At 40.5% G+C, this 20,651-nt stretch overlaps 1 protein-coding gene across 2 annotated transcripts in view; it reads left to right on the top strand.

Moving 5' to 3' along the window:
* TDRD12 (tudor domain containing 12) overlaps positions 1-20,651 on the top strand; it is an 83,168-nt gene that overhangs the window by 22,062 nt on the left and 40,455 nt on the right. For both annotated transcript variants that reach the window (XM_060083822.1, XM_060083823.1), the window contains exons 6-10: positions 1,348-1,433; positions 7,544-7,733; positions 8,423-8,512; positions 18,165-18,253; positions 20,174-20,250. In XM_060083822.1, the coding sequence (XP_059939805.1) occupies positions 1,348-1,433; positions 7,544-7,733; positions 8,423-8,512; positions 18,165-18,253; positions 20,174-20,250 (532 nt within the window). The remainder of the gene's footprint in view (positions 1-1,347; positions 1,434-7,543; positions 7,734-8,422; positions 8,513-18,164; positions 18,254-20,173; positions 20,251-20,651) is intronic.

Below are 20,651 nucleotides of genomic sequence, written 5' to 3'. Positions count from 1 at the left end.
CTTCTGTTGATGAGAGGGTTTGAGATGTGCGTGCTTAGCTGTTTGACCCGCTTTGTGGGGTTCATAAGTGACCTGGAGCTTCTTCCACCCCAAGTGTCACAATGACTCTGCACCCCTGGAATTTTGGGGGTGGACGTGGGCACCAGTGATTGACAGGTGAAATCAGGAAGGAGCTATGTGGGTGAGGACCCTTACACAATAATGCCTGTCTCTTAGTTGGCATAGAAGCTGCAGCACTGCAAAATGAATTTACGTGCATTTCATTGAACCAACAGTTGATGAAAAGCCTAACTGTTTTTTAGCGAGCAGGGGGTAGTAAGTGGATACTTTGTGATCCCCGTCATTGCTAATGAAGATGTGTAGAATGTCTCAGCGCCTATTCAGTGTGCCCCTTTTATTTTATATCCTTGGCTGTAAAACAGACTCTCATGTGTGACATCTGTCCTAACCCCTGGCAGTCTGAGCCGAATAACTGTGCCGAACTCCAGGGCTGTTCTGAGGAGTAGTGAGTTTGCATTGCCTGGGGTGCTGGCCCCTCTCCTCCACTGCCCCACTGTCCGGGTAAAGGAGCAGCCAGAGGCGTTGCACCTGGGAGAAATGGGAGGCGTGCCTCTGGTTTTGTAGCTTGGGCCCTTGTGAGCCCACAGGGGGCCTGGGAGACCCAGGTTTGGAGCAGGCAGAGTGCTTGGGTTGAACACCGTCCTGCTACGTCTGCATAGCCTCCTCACCTGTAAAATGATATCAGTGCTTACCCCAAAGTGTTGTGGTAAGAGTGAAATGAAATGCGTTTGCAAAGGACGGGGCAGAGTGCCTGTTGGTGCCCATCCGTGGAGCTGCTCTTTGGGGCACTTGGAGGGGTGGAGTGGGCTCAGGTGAAAGACTGTGACTGGGCACGTGGGTTTGGGAGTCCCTGGCAAAGAAGAGAGGGCCCAGAACTGTGCTCGAGGTGCCGTCACAGGGTGGCAGGAGGAGGATGGCGGGCTGAGGGGGACAGAGGACACATGGCTGACTTCGTGCCGGGAGAGCCTGCACCTTGCCTTGCCCAGTGCCAGCCCCCTTCTGCGGGAGGAAGCTGTGAATGTTGTGGCACTGGGTAATCGTGAGTGGTCAGCAGAGATTAATAGGTGAGAAATAGTCATAGTTAGTAGTCATAGTCATAGTTTAAAGCATACTTTTTTGGGGGGGGGGCCTTGCGGTGTGGCATGCCAGATCTTAGTTCCCTGACCAGGGATCGAACCCGCACCCCCTGCAGTGGAAGCATGGAGTCCTAACCGCTGGGCCACCAGGGAAGTCCCTCAAGCATACTTTTAATATCATCTACTTTATGTTTTGATTTATGCTGTTTAGCAGCTACCCAGGTGGAAGCCAAATTGTGTGCTGTGGAAGAAGATACTTTTGAGGTTTACCTTTATGTAACTACAAAAAATGAAAAGGTAAGTGAAAGAATTGTATTAAAATATTATTAAAAATGCTTATTAAAACAGTACACACCTAGGGCTTCCCTGGTGGCGCAGTGGTTGAGAGTCCGCCTGCCGATGCAGGGGACGTGGGTTCGTGCCCCTATCCCGGAAGATCCCACATGCCGCGGAGCGGCTGGGCCCGCAAGCCATGGCCGCGGAGCCTGTGTGTCCGGAGCCTGTGCTCCGCAACGGGAGAGGCCACAGCAGTGAGAGGCCCGCGTACAGCAAAAAAAAAAAAAAAAAAAAAAAAACAGTATACACCTAGGAAAACAATGTCATTCACACAGCATATAAATTTTCTTAATCTTTCAAGGTCTGGCTTAGATCAGAAGTTAGCCAGGGGCTTCCCTGGTGGCGCAGTGGTTGAGAGTCTGCCTGCCGATGTAGGGGACGCGGGTTCGTGCCCCAGTCTGGGAAGATCCCACATGCCGCAGAGCGGCTGGGCCTGTGAGCCGTGGCCGCTGAGCCTGCGCGTCCGGAGCCTGTGCTCCGCAACAGGAGAGGCCACAACAGTGAGAGGCCCACGTACCACAAAAAAAAAAAAAAAAAAAAAAAAAAGAAAAAAAATGGGAGAAGTTAGCCAGGACTGTTTTTCTTCTTTTAATTACTTTAAAAAATTACCTTAGTATTTAGACAGCATTTTATTCAGTAATGGACAAGAAATTATTCCTATAGTGATGAGTGTGAAATGTTATTTTCTTATAAGAGGACGTAATTTTCTTGAATACACACATTTGGTGTGGTTTTAGTTCCCTGCTTTTTCCCTTCCATAATTTTCTCATTGTACAGATATATGCTCACCATAAAGAATTCAGATACCATAAGTATAAAGGAAGTGGGCCTCGCCTGTGAGCCCCCTCTTTCCTCCACCCAGTCACTAGCTGTTCACCTTTGCCTGGCTGCCCTTTATGAAGGGTGGTATGAGGACGCAGCAGCTCTGTACCTTGGGTGGAGGTGGATAGAGCTGCAGGTCTAGGGCTGCTCAGGGCCCACAGAGGGCATCTAAAACCTCGATTTATTTTAAAACTTTGTTTTGGAACAATTTTACGCTTACAGACGAGATGCCAAAATAGTGCAGAGATTTTTGTATGTGCTTTACCTGGGTCCTCCTAATGTTAACCATACAAACAAGTAGTGCAATGATTAAAACCAGAAAATTTACACTGATCAAATATAATTTAAAAAAATCTAGAGACCTGATTTGAAGTTAGCCGGTTTTTCCACTAATTTCCTCTCTCTGGTTTCAGATCTGATCTCAGATCCCACATTGCATCTGACTGTGAAATCTTAGTTTCCTCCAATCTGTGACAGTTGTCTTTGCTCCTCTTTTAAGACCTTGACACTTCTGAAGAGTACTGGCCAGTTATTTTGTAGAATGTTACTCAGTTTGGCTTTATTTGATGTTTCCTCATGATTAGCTTGAGGTGCTGCATGCTTTTAGCAAGAATGCTACAGAACAGATGCCCTTCTCGGTACGTCCGAGCGGGGGTTATGATGTTGATAATGTTTTATTATTTGTCATCTTAATCGTGATCACCTGGTTAGGGCGGTGTCTGCTGGGTTTTTCCTCAACAGAGTTACTGTTTATTCCGTTTTGAAATTATTAAGTACGTTATGGGGGGATGCTTTGAGACCATGCAGATAGCCATCAATGACTTGTCTGCAAAACTTATTTCTGTGGTGTTTGCCCATTTCCATCATGCCTTCTGCATTTTTAATTGGAATCTATGAGGAAGAACTGACCCTTCTTCCCATTTATTAATTGATTCAATAATTTATCTTAGTATAGACTCTTTGGATATTTATTTTACTCTGAGGATATAATCCATCATTATCATTATTTTCCTGCTCAAGTTGTTGCAGATTTAGTTAGGAGCTTCTTCAAAGTGGCTGATGTGTCCTTTCTGTGTGCCCCATCATAGCTGAAAGCTCCTGCTTTCTGGTACCAGGCTGCTCCAGGCTCATTTTGTCCTTTTCCAGAATCAGCCACTTCTCCAAGAAGTGGTTCCTTTTATTGAAGAATGGTCTTCAGATATTAAGATCCGGGCACTAGGTGTGCACATTATTACTACTGGGGTGTCATTGGTTGCCCTCTCAGCAGACAGATAGGAAAGACATATATGTACGTTAACCCACTTACACAAACGTTTACATCTATTCCTAGATCTATCCATCTGTATATATATTAAGAGCTCTGGTTCCTCTAATTTCAATCCAGCGCTGCAGGGTTCATTCTAGCCCTCCCCTCTCTTCATTCTTCACACCTGTCTCTGACAGTAAGAAACCTGCGTTAGCTACAGTATAGTTACTTGATTGATCCTCGTATTCACATAGAGTAATTTCAGACTTGCTAACCCACATTCTTGTGAAAAAGAAATTTGTCTTCAGCCTTAGAGCATGCAGCCCTGGATGTAGAATTACTTAGGTTAGCTCTTTTCTTCCCTACCCTCTTCAGTGTCATTGTGTTATTCATTTGTGATAAGGTTCATTTGTCTTTGTGTTGTGTTTTGGGTTTCCCCACATTCTTGTTGATTTTGCCTGTGACTTTTCATTGCTTATTTTACAACTTGGTAAAAATGCCAGAATGTTGGCTCTAGGACCTGTCTTGTGAAACATCTTTTAAACAAGTTCTCCACTGACCTGCTTCTTTCTTCTTACTTTTCTTTCTCTGTGTGTATGGCTGTGTTCGGATGACAACTTGCTTTTACCTCAGGGTGTTAAAAGAGCAGAGGCATGCTCAGCAGAGAGAACTTACAGTGGATGCATGAGGTCATAATTGCCAGAAAAGAAAAATGGGGTCAACAGTCCTTTTCTAGCTCCCGAAGGAAGCACAAGGATGTGTCCCAGTGTGTTCTCTCTCTCTCTCTCTCTCTCTTTTTTTTTTTTGCTTGTTGTCTTTCACACAAAATTATTTTGAGATATATCCATGTTGATCCTTTTATTGTCAATATCCTTCCATTGTCTGGGTATACTACAGTGTGTTTATCTATTCACTTGTTGATGGATATTTAAGTTGTGACCCCTTTGGGGCAACTACAAATGAAACTTCTATGAAGATGCATGTACAAGTCTTCCTATGGACCTGTGCTTTCATTTTTCTTGGATAAATACCTAGGAGTCCCACTTTGGGGTAGTGTTATAGTATGGGTATTAAGAGCCTTCCAAATTGTTTTCCAGAGTGGTTGACCATGGTACAGTCCCATCAGCAATGAGAGTTACACTTCCTTCACATCCTCTTCATTACTTTTATGGTCATTTTCATTGGTGTGTAATGGTCTCTCATTGTAGTTTAAATTTGCATTTCCCTAGTGACTTACGATGTTGAGTATCTTTTCATATGCTGTTTGCAATCCATATATCTTCGATGAAGTATTCAGATCTTTTACCCATTATTTTCTTTTTTTTATTGAGGTATAATTGACGTACAACATTATATTAGTTTCAAGTGTACAATACAATGACTAAATACTTGTGTATACGTTTTGCAAAATGTTTAGTTAACATCCATCACCACACGTTACAGAATTTTTTTCTGGTGATGAGAACTTTTAAGATTTACTCTTAGTAACTTTCAAATATGCAATACAGTATTATTAACTATAGCCACCATGCTGTACATTATATGCCCATGACTTATTTATTTTATAATTGGAATTTTTCACCTTTTGACTCCCTTCACCCAGTTTATCACCTTCCCCCCATATTCCCCCCACCCCAGCTCTGGCAACCACCAATCTGTTCTCTGTATCTATGAGCTTGGGGTTTTTTTGTTGTTGTTTATTTTGTTTTCTTTTGGTTTTAGATTCCACATACCAGTGGAGATTATATAGCATTTGTCTTTCTTTGACTTATTTCACTTAGCATAGTGTCCTTAAGGTGTTGTCACAAATGGAAAAATTTTGTTCTTTTTTGTGGCCAAATCATATTCCATTGGGTATATGTATATACACCACTTTTTTTTTAACATCTTGATTGGAGTATAATTGCTTTACAATGGTGTGTTAGTTTCTGCTTTATAACAAAGTGAATCAGTTATACATATACATATGTCCCCATATCTCTTCCCTCTTGCATCTCCCTCCCTCCTACCCTCCCTATCCCACCCCTCTAGGTGGTCACAGAGCACCGAGCTGATCTCCCTGTGCTATGTGGCTGCTTCCCAATAGCTATCTATTTTACATTTACACCACATCTTTTTTTATCCATTCATCCACCCATGAAAGCTTAGATTCTTTCCATTAACTTGGCTGTTGTAAATAATGTTGCGGTGATCATGGGAATGCATGGATCTTTTCAAGTTAATGTTTTCATTTTCTTCAGATAAATAGCCAGAAGTGGAATTGCTAGATTGTATGGTAGTTGTATGTTTAATTTCTAGAGGCATCTCCATGCTGTTTTCCATAGTGAGTATACCAATTTACGTTCCCACCAACAGTGCGTAAGGGGTTCTTTTTCTCCACATACTTGCCAACACTTGGTGTTTCTTTTTAACAACAGCCATTCTGACAGATGTGAAGTGTTACCTCACTGTATTTTTTTAAATTTAATTAATTAACTAATTAATTAATTAATTATTGGCTGCGTTGGATCTTTGTGGGCTTTCTCTAGTTGCGGCGAGCGGGGGCTACTCTTCGTTGCGGTGTGTGGTCTTCTCACTGCGGTGGCTTCTCTCGTTGTGGAGCACAGGCTCTAGGCACGCGGGCTTCAGTAGTTGTGGCTCACAGGCTCTAGAGCGCGGGTTCTAGTTGTGGCGCACGGGCTTAGTTGCTCCACAGCATGTGGGATCTTCCCGGACCAGGGCTCGAACCTGTGTCCCCTGCAGGCAGACAGATTGGCAGGCGGATTCCTAACCACTACACCACCAGGAAAGCCCCTCATTGTGGTTTTGATTTGCATTTCCCTGATTATTAGGGATATTGAGCATCTTTCCTTGTACCTGTTGACCATCTGTGTGTCTTCTTTGGAAAAAAGTCTATTCAGATCCTCAGATCCTCTGCCCATTTTTGAGTTGGATTATTTGGGGGTTTGTTTGTTTGTTGTTGCTATTGTTGTTGTATGAGTTCTTTATGTATTTTGGATATTAACCCCTTATCAGACAAATGACTTATAGATATTTTCTCTCATTAAGAGTCTTTTCATTTTGTTGGTGCTTTCCTTTGCTGTGCAGAAGCATTTTAGTTTGATGTAGTCCCACGGGTTTATTTTTGTTTTTGTTGCCTTTGCTTTTGGTGTCAAATCAAAAAAATCATCTCTAAGACCAATGTCAAGGAGCTTATCACCTATGTTTTCTTCTAGGAGTTTTATGGTTTCAGATCTTATATTCAAGTCTTTAATCTTGTTTTGAGTTTGCTTTTTTATATGGTGTAAGAAAGTGGTCCAGTTTCATTCTTCAGCACGTGGCTGTCCAGTTTTCCCAACACTGTTTATTGAAGAGACTGTCATTTCCCCATTATGTATTATTGACTCCTTTTTCATAATTTAATTGACCATATATGTGTGGGTTTATTTCTGGGCTGTCTGTTCTGTTCCATTGATCTGTGTGTCTGTTTTTATGCCAATACCATACTATTGTCATTAGTATCTTTTGTCCATTTTAAAATTGGTTTTGTTTTCTTTATATTCAGTTTTGAGAGTTCTTTATGTATTCTGGATACATGTCCATCCAGATATATTATTTAAAAATATTTTCTCCTTTTCTGTGGTTTGCCCTTTACAGCATCTTTTGAAAAGCAGAAATTTAAAATTTTGATAAAATCTATCAGTTTTTTCTTTTATGATTTGTGTTTTGTCTTCACCCTCTTCCCAGATCTTTACCTGGCAAAGTCATGTTAGTTCTCAAGCACTTTCAAGTAGATGTTTTTTAGATTTTGTACCGTTTCTTACTGTTTTTCTGATCAGGAAGGTTGGTCAGAAGTATCTAGTTCACTGTTAGGAGAGCAGAAGTCAAGAGATCAATTTCTATCAAATTATGTTCTATAAAATAATTTTTCTGAAGATTGAAATTTTCGGGTAAGTTTGGCATATTTTCTGAACAGTCACCTGAGTATATTTGTCTCATTCATGAAATGTTTAAAATTATACAGGTTTGTGTGAACGATGATCTGGTTGCAAAGAACTTCGCTTGTTATGTATCACCCACGGAGAATAAGAACCTTGATTCTTCAGAGAAACCAAGATTGAATGTAAAGTCAGCATCCTTTTCCAGTAAACTCAATCCAGCACTTACTCTTTGGCCAATGTTTTTGCAAGGAAAAGATTCTCAAAGGATGGAAAGTGAGTGGATTTCACCAATATGTTTCTCTTAAACTGTCTTATTTATAGGAATCTTAGTGTATTGATATAAGTTGTTGTACAGACTTTTCCCCGTATGGAGGCAGAGACTTCGACTCTGAATTTAATATTTGAATTTTAATCCTGGTGAGTTTGTTACAAGTTTTGAGGCTCTAAAAGAGCTGCTGCAGGGCTTCCCTGGTGGCGCAGTGGTTGAGAGTACACCTGCCGATGCAGGGGACACGGGTTCGTGCCCCGGTCCGGGAGGATCCCACATGCTGCGGAGCAGCTGGGCCCGTGAGCCATGGCCACTGAGCCTGTGCGTCCCGGAGCCTGTGCCCCGCAACGGGAGAGGCCACAACAGTGAGAGGCCCGCGTACCGCAAAAAAAACCCAAAAAACTGCTGCTGCAGTTTGTTTTTATGAGAACAGGATAAAAAACTATTGTCAATTTCTTATTAACATGCAGTTACATTTTCAGAAGTCCACATGTTCGTAATTTAAAGATATTATCAAAACAAGGTTTTGTTTACTGTTTTAGATACTTTAAAAAAGAGCTATTTATTAGCATGAAAATATGAGAAGAGTCACTCATGGACAATGGAAACAACTTTAAATGTTTCTCTCTACATCCACTTTTGTATTTTGGGTTTTATTTCATGCTTTAACCCTGAAATGTTTTCTTTCTGTCAGAGTCAAGTGGTTTAACTTTTCTGGCAAAGTCTCTCCAGCATCCGTTGCCCACGGGTGTCGGTGACCTCGGGTCAACTGCTAGGATCCTGGGTGAGTTCTCTTTTGCTCCATTTCATAGGCAATGTAAAAGAACACTCTGAACTATCTAAAGATTGTAGGGGTTGTTGAGAAGGGCTGTGGTGTAATTCTCTCTCTTTTACCCTTAATTTAATGGAACCAATTTATGATGTAGATGCTGACAAAGATAATTTGCCTTGCAGTCCATAGGATTTTACCATAACATAAAGAACATAACAGGCACTTGTTCATGTGTAGGACTGATTTATTCCAGCCCAGCCATAGGCCAGTGATTGTTATTTGTCTTCAGAATACACATATGGATTTATGACTGATTTTTACTTTAAGCAATAGGATGCATAGAAATAAGAAAGAGGCGGGGGCTTCCCTGGTGGCGCAGTGGTTAAGAATCTGCCTGCCAATGCAGGGGACACAGGTTCGAGCCCTGGTCCGTGAAGATCCCACATACCATGGAGCAACTAAGCCCATGCGCCACAACTACCGAGCCTGCGCTCTAGAGCCCACGAGCCACAACTACTGAGCCTGTGCTCTAGAGCCTGTGAGCCACAACTACTGAAGCCCATGCACCTAGAGCCCGTGCTCCACAACAAGAGAAGCCACTGCAGTGAGAAGCCCACGCACCGCAGTGAAGAGTAGCCCCCACTCACAGCAACTAGAGAAAGCCCGCATGCAGCAATGACCCAACGCAGCCAACAATAAATAAATAAATTTATTAAAAAAATAATAAGAAAGAGGCATTTATGAAATCAGAAATATCTAGTCTTTAATTCCATATCTCCAAGGTATTTAATGAATTGGATTTGTTGGGCAAGGGTGAAACATGCCAGCCACTCTGATGCTTGGCTCACCCTCTGTGGTGATTCCTCTGTGATCACTCTTACACTGGGTGTATGTATACCTATTGATATTTCAGATATATCCATTGTAAACCTCAAGTAAACTAAAGCTTTAGTCAACTAAAATATTCCATGCACCTTAAATTTTTTAAATTACCTTGGTAATGTTCATCATAGAAAAATACAGATAATTTTAAAAGCCTGTCCCCTTTGATGTACCTACTTGTTAAAATTTTACAGTTTTTTTTTCCAAAGTTTTCCAGATGTGAGGGTGTGTCTTACAGAAATGGGATCCTACTATACCTACCTCTTTGTAGTGGTTTTTCACTTCTTTCTAGGTCAAATGCATCCAGTATAACCTCTCTGAGGTGAGACTCTGTCAGTCCACTCCCTCCTCTGTGGCACCGGGAGGCCTTATTCCCTCCTGCTGAGTTGGTCAGATGGGCTCTCCTTGTGCAGAATTTGTGTGGTGGATGTTGGCATATGTGGCCCCCACTCACATTCTGATGTGCCTCCTGTAGGGATCCCAGATGGGAATTTCTGTGGAAAGGAGCCCATTACTAATGGGAATGTGTTATTTCCATCTGTTTTTTCCATTTCCACAAGAGCAAGAAAAATACCAGGCACTTAGATCGTGTTTAACCACTGTGCAGCTTTCCATTGTATACACATATTATTTCAAGTAGCCCCAGATTGCTGGGCAATAATTGTTTCCTACTTTTCTTTATTACAATCAGTGTTGGAATGAACTCTGCATATCTTTGAAAAGGAAAAAGTTTGATGGTAAACAAAAGAAAGCTAATGTGAGATGTGACTGGATTATCATGTAAGAAACAAAATTATTAGGTGTTACTTATTCAAGCAAAGATTTCCTTTTTCTTGCTAATTATTGTGAGGAGCTATTTCAATTATATCTTTATTAAGTTTTGGTACTTCTCCTTGAAGTTGCCTTATTTTTTCAAAAATCAAAGTGTAGTACTTCTTAATACTTGGCTAAACAGTCAAATAGTATAGAAAGGCTATAATGAAAAATAATTTTCTCTTGTCCAGCTTCTTCTCACCCAGGCCCCTCCCTAGAGGTAAACCTTTTATTTTTTCTTAGCTACTTATCTTGGCAGTTATCTTTAAGTTTTAAAATATTTATGATTATTTTACTCTGCCCAGGCTTATGCATTCTAGACCTTGTCCTGACTTCTGTGGCAGGTTAGCTCTCACACTCCCGTTCCACACATGTTCAGTCCTCAGATACTCAGGAAGCGCCTACTGTGTGTCAGGCACTGTTCTAGGATTCATCAGAAAAGGAATCAAAATCTGTTTTCCTGGAGTTTACTTACATTTTCTCAATAAAACTTTTATTTTAAAATGATCACAGGGCTTCCCTGGTGGCGCAGTGGTTGAGAGTCCGCCTGCCGATGCAGGGGACACAGGTTCGTGCCCCGGTCCGGGAAGATCCCACATGCCGCGGAGCGGCTGGGCCCGTGAGCCATGGCCACTGAGCCTGCACGTCCGGAGCCTGTGCTCCGCAACGGGAGAGGCCACAACAGTGAGAGGCCCGCATACCGCAAAAATAAAAATAAAATAAAATAAAATAAAATGATCACAAACTTCCAGAAAAGTTGGAGAGCATTACAAAGAACTTGATTTTATCCTAAACCATCTAAGAATAAGTTGCCGACTGGAACGCCCCAGGTCTCCCCAATACTTGAGTGTGTTTTTCTTAGAAATAAGGGTACTCTCAATATTCACAGTACAACCCATCAAAATCAGAAATTAACACTGATACACTGTGATCATCTAACCCTCAGCTACCATTGAAATTTTGCCAGTTGTCCCACTAATTCCTTTGTGGGAGAAAGATGCAGCTCAGTACCACTTGGTGCAATTGCCGGTCTCCCTCAGTCTGCAGCAGTCATCAGCCTTTCCTGGATTTTCCTGACTGTGACACTTTTGAAGATTATGGACCAGTTATTTTGTAGAATGTCCTCAATTGTGGCAGATGATTTCCTGTTTCCGATTTTATTGATTTTTGCTCTGATTTTTATTCCTTTTTTCTGCTTACTTTACATTTAATTTGCTGTTCTTTTCTAGTTTCCCAAGGTGGAAACTTATATTATTAATTTAAAATTTTTCTTCTATTCTAATATAAACATTTAACCTAAATATCAGTTGCTCTTTACTGCTTTTGCTGAATCCCACAGATTTTGATAAGTTGTATTTTTATTTTCATTTAGGTAAAAATGTTTTAAAATTCCTCTTGATTTCTTCTTGATCCATATATTATTTAGAAGTGTGTTGTTTAATCTCCAAGTATTTTGGGATTTTCCAGCTATCCTTTTGTTATTAAGTTAGTTTAATTCCATTGTGGTCTGAGAGCATACATGGTACAATTTTTGTTCTTTTAAGTTTATTTAGGTGTGTTTTATGTGGTCTGTCTTGGTGTAAGTTGCATTTGAGCTTGAGAAGAAGGTATAATCTGCTGTACGATGAAGTAGTCTGTAGATACCAATTAAGACCAGTTGATTTGTGGTGCTATTGAATTCAGCTCTACTCTTAACTGATTTTCTGCCTGCTGGATCTGTTCATTCTTGATAGGGGTGTTGATGTCTCCAACTATAACAGTGTTCTCATCTATTTCTCCTTGCAATTCTATCAGTTTTTGCCTCACATATTTTGATGCTCTCTTGTTAAGCACATACACATTAAGGTCTGTAATGTCTTTTTGAAGAATTGGGTCCTTTATTGTTTCATTTATTTATTTATTTGGTTGCGCTGGGTCTTAGTTGCAGCAGGCGGGCTCCTTAGTGGTGGCTCAAGGACTCCTTAGTTGCGGCACATGGGCTTCTTAGTTGCAGCAGGCGGGCTCCTTAGTTGTGGCTCAAGGGCTCCTTAGTTGCAGCACACAGGCTTAGTTGTGGCATGTGAACTTAGTTGCCGCATGCATGTGGGATCTAGTTCCCTGACCAGGGATCAAACCACAGCCTCCTGCACTGGGGGCACAGAGTCTTAACCACTGCACCACCAGGGAGGTCCCTGGGTCCTTTATTATTATATACTGCTTCTATCCATAATTTTCCTTGTTCTGAAGTCTACTCTGTCTAAAATTAATACAACTACTTTAGCTTTTTTTTAAGCTGTAAATTTTTTTATCAAGGTATAGTTAGTTGATCTACAATACATATAAGTTTCTAGTGTACAACATAGTGATTCACAAGTTTTAAAGTTTATACTCCATTTATAGGACTTATAAAATATTGGCTGTATTCCCTGTGCTGTACAATACATCCTTGTAGCTTATTTATTTTTTATGTAGTAGCTTGTACCTCTTAATCCACTGCCTTTTTTTGTACCTCCCCACTTCCTTCTCGCCACTGATAACCACTAGTTTGTTCTCTGTATCTGTGAGTGTGTTTCTTTTTTGTTATATTCACTAATTTTATTTTTTTAGATTCCACATATAAGTGATATAATACAGTATTTGTCTTTCCCTGTCTAACTTATTTCACGAAGCATAAATCCATCCATGTTGCTGCAAATGGCAAATTTTCATTCTTTTTTACGGCTGAGTAATATTCCATTGTGTGTATATATGTGTGTGTGTGTGTGTGTATGTACACACACACGCACATATACACCACACTTTCTTTATTCATCTGTTTGTGAACACTTGGTTGCTTCTGTATCTTGACTGTTGTGAATAATGCTGCTGTGAACATTGGGGTGCATGTTTCTTTTCAACTTAGTGTTTTTGTTTTCTTTGGATATATACCCAGGAGTGGAATTGCTGGATCATATGGTAGTTCTATTTTTAGTTATATATATTAAAGACCGTTTGTTTCCTTTGCCTTTGGAGACAGATTCAAAAATGAAATATCACCTACTGTATTGTGCTATACAGTAGGACCTCATTGTTTATCTTTTTTTTGGGGGGGTGGTGCCACAAGGCTTGCAGGACCTTAGTTTCCTGACCAGGGATCAAACTCGTACCCCCTGCAGTGGAAGAGCAGAGTCCTAACCACTGGATTGCCAGGAAGTTCCCTGTTTATTTTATATATAGTAGTTTATATCTGCTGCTCCCAGACTCCTAATTTATCCCTCCCTCCCCCTTTCCCCTTTGGTAACAATAAGTTTGTTTTCTATGTCTGTCAGACTGTTTCTGTCTTGTAAATAACTTCATTTATCATATTTTAGATTCCACATATAAGTGGTATCATATGATATTTGTCTTTTCTCTGCGTGACTTCACTTAGTATGATAATCTCTAGGTCCATCCATGTTGCTACAAATGGCATTACTTCATTCTTTTTTATGGCTGAGTAATATTCCATTGTATATATGTACCCCATCTTCTTTATCCATTCATCTGTCAGTGGACATTTAGGTTGCTTCCATGTCTTGGCTATTGTAAATAATGCTGCTGTGAACATTAGGGTGCATGTATCTTTTCGAATCAGGGTTTTCTCCAGATACACACCCAAGGGTAGGATTGCAGGATCATATGGTAACTCTGTTTTTAGTTTTTTAAGGAACCTCCATACTGTTCTCCATAGTGGTTGTACCAATTTACATTCCCACCAACAGTGTAGGAGAATTCCCTTTTCTCCACACCCTCTCCAGCATTTATTGTTTCTGGACTTTTTAATGATGGCCATTCTGACAGGTGTGAGGTGATATCTCATTGTGCTTTTTTTTTTTTGGCTGTGTTGGGTCTTTGTTGCTATGCGTGGGCTTTCTCTAGTTGTTTCAAGCAGGGGCTACTCTTTGTCGCGGTGCATGGGCTTCTTTTTTTTTTTTCTTTTTTTTTTTTTTCGGTACGCGGGCCTCTCACTGCTGTGGCCTCTCCCGTTGCGGAGACAGGCTACGGATGTGCAGGCTCAGCGGCCATGGCTCACTGGTCCAGCCGCTCCGCGGCATGTGGGATCTTCCCGGACCGGGGCACGAACCTGTGTCCCCTGCATCGGCAGGCGGACTCTCAACCACTGCGCCACCAGGGAAGCCCGCATGGGCTTCTTTTTGAGGTGGCTTCTCTTGTTGCGGAGCATGGGCTGTAGGTGCACAGGCTTCAGTAGTTGTGGCTCGTGGGCTCTAGAACGCAGGCTCAGTAGTTGTGGCACACGGACTTAATTGCTCCACGACATGTGGGATCTTCCCGGACCAGGGATCAAACCTGTGTCCCCTGCATTGGCAGGCGGATTCTTAACCACTGCACCACTAGGGAAGTCCCTCATTGTGCTTTTGATATGCATTTCTCTGATGATTGGTGATGCTGAGCATCTTTTCATGTGTCTGTTGGCCGTCTGTATGTCTTCTTTGGAGAAAAGTCTCTTTAGGTCTTCTGCCCATTTTTTAATTGGTATGTTTGTTTTTTGATGTTGAATTGTATGAGCTGTTTGTATATTTTTGAAATTAAGCCCTTATCAGTCATGTTGTTTGCAAGTATTTTCTCCAGTCTGTAGGTTGTCTTTTGTTTTGTTGATGATTTCCTTTGCTGTGCAGAAGCTTGTAAGTTTAATTAGGTCCCATTTGTTTATTTTTGCTTCTGTTTCCTTTGCCTTGGGAGACTGACCTAAGAAAACATTGCTAGGATTTATATCAATCTCTATCTTTTATTTGGTGTATTTAGACCAAAACCGTTTAAGGTGATTATTGATTTAGTTGGATTAATATCTGCCAAACTTGTTACTATTTTCTATTCATTCCCTTTGTTTTTTGTTCTTGTCTTCCACTTTTTGTCATTTGTAGCTTTAATTTAGCATTTTATGTGATTCTGTTTTCTTTTTTAGCATATCAGTTGTACTTCTTTTTTCACGTTTCTGAATGGTTGCCTTAGATTTTGCAATATACATTTACAACCAATCCAAGTCCACTTTCAAATAACACTGTACCTCTTTACAGGTAGTGCTAGTACCTTATAACAACAAAGTATTCCTGATTCCTGCCTCCTGTCCATTGTATCATTGTTGTTACTCATTTCATGCATTCATAAGTGTACATAGATGTGTGTGTAATTTATGTATATTTATATATTTTTATATGTATATGCATAAGTAAATACATTGTCACTATTATTCTGAACAAACTGTTATCTATTACATCTGTTTTCAAAAAGAAAAAATTTTAATTTGCCTTCATTTATTCCTTCTCTAATGTGCATATCCTCAAGCTCAAAGATTCTTTCCATGGAGGAGTCCAGTCTACTAATAAGCCCATCAAAGGCATTCTTCATTTCTGTTAGTGTTTTTGATCTCTAGCGTTTCTCCTTGATTCTTTCTTAGAATTTCCATGTCTCTCTTTATATTACCCATCTGTTCTTGCATATTGTTTACTTTTTCTATTAGAGCCCTTAGCATATTAATCATAGTTGTACTAAATTTCTGGTGTAATAATTTCATCATCCCTGCTGTGTCTGACTCTGGTTCTGATTTGCCCTATCTCTTCAAACTGTCACCTGTTTTGCTTTTCGGTATGCCTTGTAGTTTATTTTTTTGTGTAAAACCAGACATGATATACTGGGTGAAAAGTAGGCCTTTAAAGATACGGTTGTAAGATGTAGGGGGAGGGTAAGGGGTCTATAATGCTGCGATTAGATCTCCATCTTTGGGAGCCTGTGCCCCTGGGCTGTGACCTTCACATGTGCTTTTCAGTCCTCCACCTTTCCTGCTTTAGGGGGACAGGATGGCTGGAGGGGGTAGATAGGTAGAGTGGGGTATTTCCCCTCCCCCAAGGCGATTAGTCTCTGGTAAAGCCCCAGTAGTTTAGGCTCTGGTTAGTTTCTCCTGAGGCCCAGCCTTGTTGAGAACAGAATGTGCTGGCATATATCAAATTGGTTAATTTTCCCCTCCCTTACTGGCAGCACCAAGGGGATTTTTATATGATCTTCACTATGAGAACCTGGTAGAGTTCCAGTAGGTAAGATTCACAAAAGTGTTGGGGGCCTCCTGGAATTGTTAACTTAGTTTCCCACCCTGAGCCTCCAGGAAATGGTCAATTACAGTTCAGATTTTCCTGCTCCAGTGCTGGTTCCTGTGGAGATCTCTGCTCACAGCAGTAGTGATTCTCTGTCTCCCCATCCGTCTCTCCCGTTGTGGGGGAAGAGGTTTGCCTTACCACCTCATGGTTTAGGTCAGATCTGATAAGAGTTGTTATTTTTCAGTTGGATTCGCTTTTTACTTCTTGTTATGATGGAGTGGGGAATTGCAAACTCCTTACATGCTGGAATCAAAACTGGAAGTTAAATTGAGTTTTGAAATGTAAGATTTCAAAGGGAGTATGGAATTCACCACTCCATCATAACAATAAGTAAAAAGCTAATCCAACTGAAAAATAACAACTCTTATCATATAACAATAACAACAAATAACAACAATCATCAAATATAAGATTACAGCATTTATTTCTTCATGGAGCTTCTAATCGCTTTTCTTTTTCCTGCTTGTATTATCTATCTTTATTGACTCCTTAAGTTGTTCCAGATTCTCAGTTGTGTATTATATATCTGTATGACTTGAATCTTTTAAAATTTATTAAACGTGTATTATGACCCAGAATATGGTCTCACTTGGAAAAGGCTGTGTGTGTACTTGAAAAGAATGTATGTTCTGCTGTTTTGGGGGAGAGCGTTACATAAAGGTCAGTTGCATCATGTTGGTTGATAGTGTTGTTCAGGTCTTCTCCGTCTTTATTGATTTTTTTTGTCAACCCTCTATCAACTACTGAAGGAGGGGTGTTGATATCTCCAACTTTGCAATTGTTTTATTTTTGTCTCCTTTCAATTCTATCAGTTTCTGTTTCATGTATTTCGAGGCTGTTACTTAGGTACATGAAAGTTTAGAACTTTTATGTCCTCTTGATGAATTGATCTGTGTCATTATTAAATGACCCTTTTATCTCAGATAATATTCTTTGATCTGAAGTCTGCTTTGTCTCAGCTGGGGCTGTCATCTGAAATACGTATAGTGGCCTTTCCATGTGGTTGCTTGGGCTTCCTCACAACGTGGCGGCTGGGGTGGCGGCTGGGTTTCAGAAGTCAGCATCAAAAAGAGCAAGTCATAAGTATGTGATGTTTTTGTGATCTAGCTTTGGAAGTCACATAACACCCCTTCCATGCTTACAAGCCCACCCAGGCAGTCGGGAAAGGAGTATGAGCCCATCTCTCCGTGGCAGAAGTGTTAAAGTCACATTGTAAGAATAGCATGTGTTGGGAGTCATGTTGTGACCTTTGCAAAATAGATTCTGCCAAGTTGGGAAAATAAATTATGGTTAATTTTTAGCCATTAAAGGAATTTTTTAAACATTTTTTAATAATAAGGTTGAAACAAGATTTTTAAATTTAAACCCCTCAAGTAAAGTATAACACAAAATCCTATTCCATAACCATTTTATATATTAAGGTTTTACAATAGTACTTTTTTTTAATATAATCCTTTTTTTTTTAAGGTTTTTTTTGGGGGGGGGCTGTGTTGGGTCTTTGTTGTTCTGTGCGGGCTTTTTCTAGTTGTGGTGAGCGTGGGCTACTCTTGGTTGCGGTGAGTGGGCTTCTCATTGCAGTGGCTTCTCTTGTTGCAGAGCATGGGCTCTATGCACCCAGGCTTCAGGAGTTGTGGCTCGCGGGTCTGGAGCGCAGACTCAGTAGTTGTGGCACATGGGCTTAGTTGCTCCGCAGCATGTGGGATCTTCCCGGACCAGGGCTCGAACCCATGTCCCCTGCATTGGCAGGTGGATTCTTAACTGCTGCGCCACCAGGGAAGCCCTAGTATAATCCTTTTTGTCCTATTTTCTATGTATTAATAACACTTTCTAAGATAATTTTTATTACTATTTGTATTTTGCAGATACAGCTATAAAGTGTAATATGGATTCATTGAGAGATTCACCCCCCAAAAAATCAGAAAAGAAACAACAGTGCATCTCCTTAAAAGATGTAAATAAGGGGCTTCCCTGGTGGCGCAGTGGTTGAGAGTCCACCTGCCGATGCAGGGGACACGGGTTCTGCCCCGGTTCGGGAGGATCCCACATGCCACAGAGCAACTGGGCCCATGAGCCATGGCCGTTGAGCCTGTGCGTCCGGAGCCTGTGTGTCCGGAGCCTGTGCTCTGCAACGGGAGAGGCCACAGCAATGAGAGGCCCGCGTACCGCAAAAAAAAAAAAAAAAAAAAAAAAGATGTAAATAAAGTGGTCCTTTTAAATGTTCATTAAATGCAAAGTTCATATAATGTTCATTTTAGAATATTCTCCTTTAAAATCTACTAGGAACCAAAAATATGGCTAAGATAGTTTCATTCATGAAAAAATATAAGTTTACATGTTTGCTCTGTTTCAAAAGAACAGGGTAACTCCAGCTCCTCCCTTGTCAAGTCCTTGTTCTTTTTTTTTTTTTTTTTTTAACTTTAGTAGCGTAACACAAAAAACCTTTGTTTTGCAGTCATACAATATGCGTTCTTGAAGCAAGGGGGATGTTCTGTTCCATATAATCCTTACTTAAGGACCTGGGTTCATCACCTAGAACATCATAATCGTAGTGGTGGGGGATGAAGGGAAAAGAGAATTATGAACCTGCTATAAAGTCCTTCTACCCAGAAGTGACACATGTCACTTCTGATCACTTCTGATATGTATCATTGGTTAAAGCAAGTCATACGATGATGTAACTGCAAAGGGTCATAGAAGTACATTCCTGCTGATTAGCCAGAAGGAGAACTGGAAATAATTAATGAGCTGCAATGTTTACCGTTAACTCCCAGAGATATTACTAAGTGAAAAGAAAAAGCATGCTTTATTCTTCATGTTAAAAACATGTTACAGGGCTTCCCTGGTGGCTCAGTGGTTGAGAGTCCGCCTGCCGATGCAGGGGACACAGGTTCGTGCCCCGGTCTGGGAAGATCCCACATGCCGCGGAGCGGCTGGGCCCGTGAGCCATGGCCGCTGAGCCTGCGCGTCCGGAGCCTGTGCTCCGCAACGGGAGAGGCCACAACAGTGAGAGGCCCGCATACCGCAAAAAAAAAAAAAAAAAAGAAAAACATGTTACATGTACTGTATACTCTTGAAATGCATTGAGTATTTCTGGAAGTCCATGTTGAAAATAAGGAGATAGCTCTAGGTAGGCATAGAAAACCTGGGTGGTTTAATTTTCTTGAAAGCTTAATTTTCACTGTATATGATTTTGTATTTTATGTATTTCATACCAGATGCATGTATTATCTACTAAAAACATGTATTTAAAAACAAACAAAAATAAAAGGCATGCCCTTTGACCCTAAAACAAAGGGCAATATAAGAAATTTACCTGAATTTGCTTTCCCTTGAATAAAATGATGTAAGGATTTCCCAAAAGGAATATGTGAGTCCGGGAGAGACTTTTTAAAAATTACTTAAATTTATAAAGATTTAGTAATCATGGCTTATAAATAAAATTTCCAAGTGGGAGACACTTTTAAACTCAAATCCTTGTTCTTGGCTTACTGACCACTCTGCAAAATTGGGTATTTATTCTCATTTTAACAAGGGTATAAAAATCTGGAATTATGGGACACTCTGATAGTTAAGGTCAAGTCTAACCTGTCCCTCCAGGTCTTTTGAAAAGACAGGTGAAAGTAATTCCAGGACATTTAAAATACTGATTATATGAAAAGGCAGCTGCCTGCTATTTGGACATTTCAATCTAGTGGTTATAGCAGTGGCATAATCACCCAGCTCTCCAGTTCTTGGTCTCTTCATATCTGTGTTGCCTGAATGTTATCTGGGATGGTTGTCTATGAGAATAACTCCCATGGAATTTTGGTTCCTCAAGAATGTATATCATGTTAGCATAATTATTCTTTCTGAAAAAAAATTTTTCTTACAGTGTGTTGAGTCTTCAGTGTATTGGCCAATGAAAAGAGGCATAACCATATATGCCAATCCAGATATACCAGCAGCAAGGTATGATTTGAAAACCAGTGTAATTGACTAGAGACTTAAGTATAATATTGTTTTATACAGCATTCTATAAGATTGATGATAGAAGAATATTCAATTTCAAAAAAAGAGTGACCTTGGAAATATCGATTAAACGTATATTAATTTAACATTAAAATGTTTGACAACTGGCTAGCAGCACAGTTGACCAAAAAGTGGTAGTGATTCTCGTCTCCTTGTTACCTTATCAGACAAAGTTGTGTCTGTAAGGCAGGTCCAGTGACATTGCCTTGATGTAAAGGATGGGTAAATGTGGGCCAGATGGCAGTTCAAGTTGGTGGAAAGCAAAGAATAGTCTGTTACATTTTTGAAGATGAGCATCAGAGACTTTGTAACCCTGTCCTCATCAAGATCCATGTCAGTGA

The sequence above is a fragment of the Mesoplodon densirostris genome, chromosome 19 (genome assembly GCF_025265405.1).
Source record: "Mesoplodon densirostris isolate mMesDen1 chromosome 19, mMesDen1 primary haplotype, whole genome shotgun sequence".
Taxonomy (NCBI): domain Eukaryota; kingdom Metazoa; phylum Chordata; class Mammalia; order Artiodactyla; family Ziphiidae; genus Mesoplodon; species Mesoplodon densirostris.
Note: the sequence above shows the minus strand (reverse complement) of the source record. Positions and strands in the feature narration are given on the sequence as shown.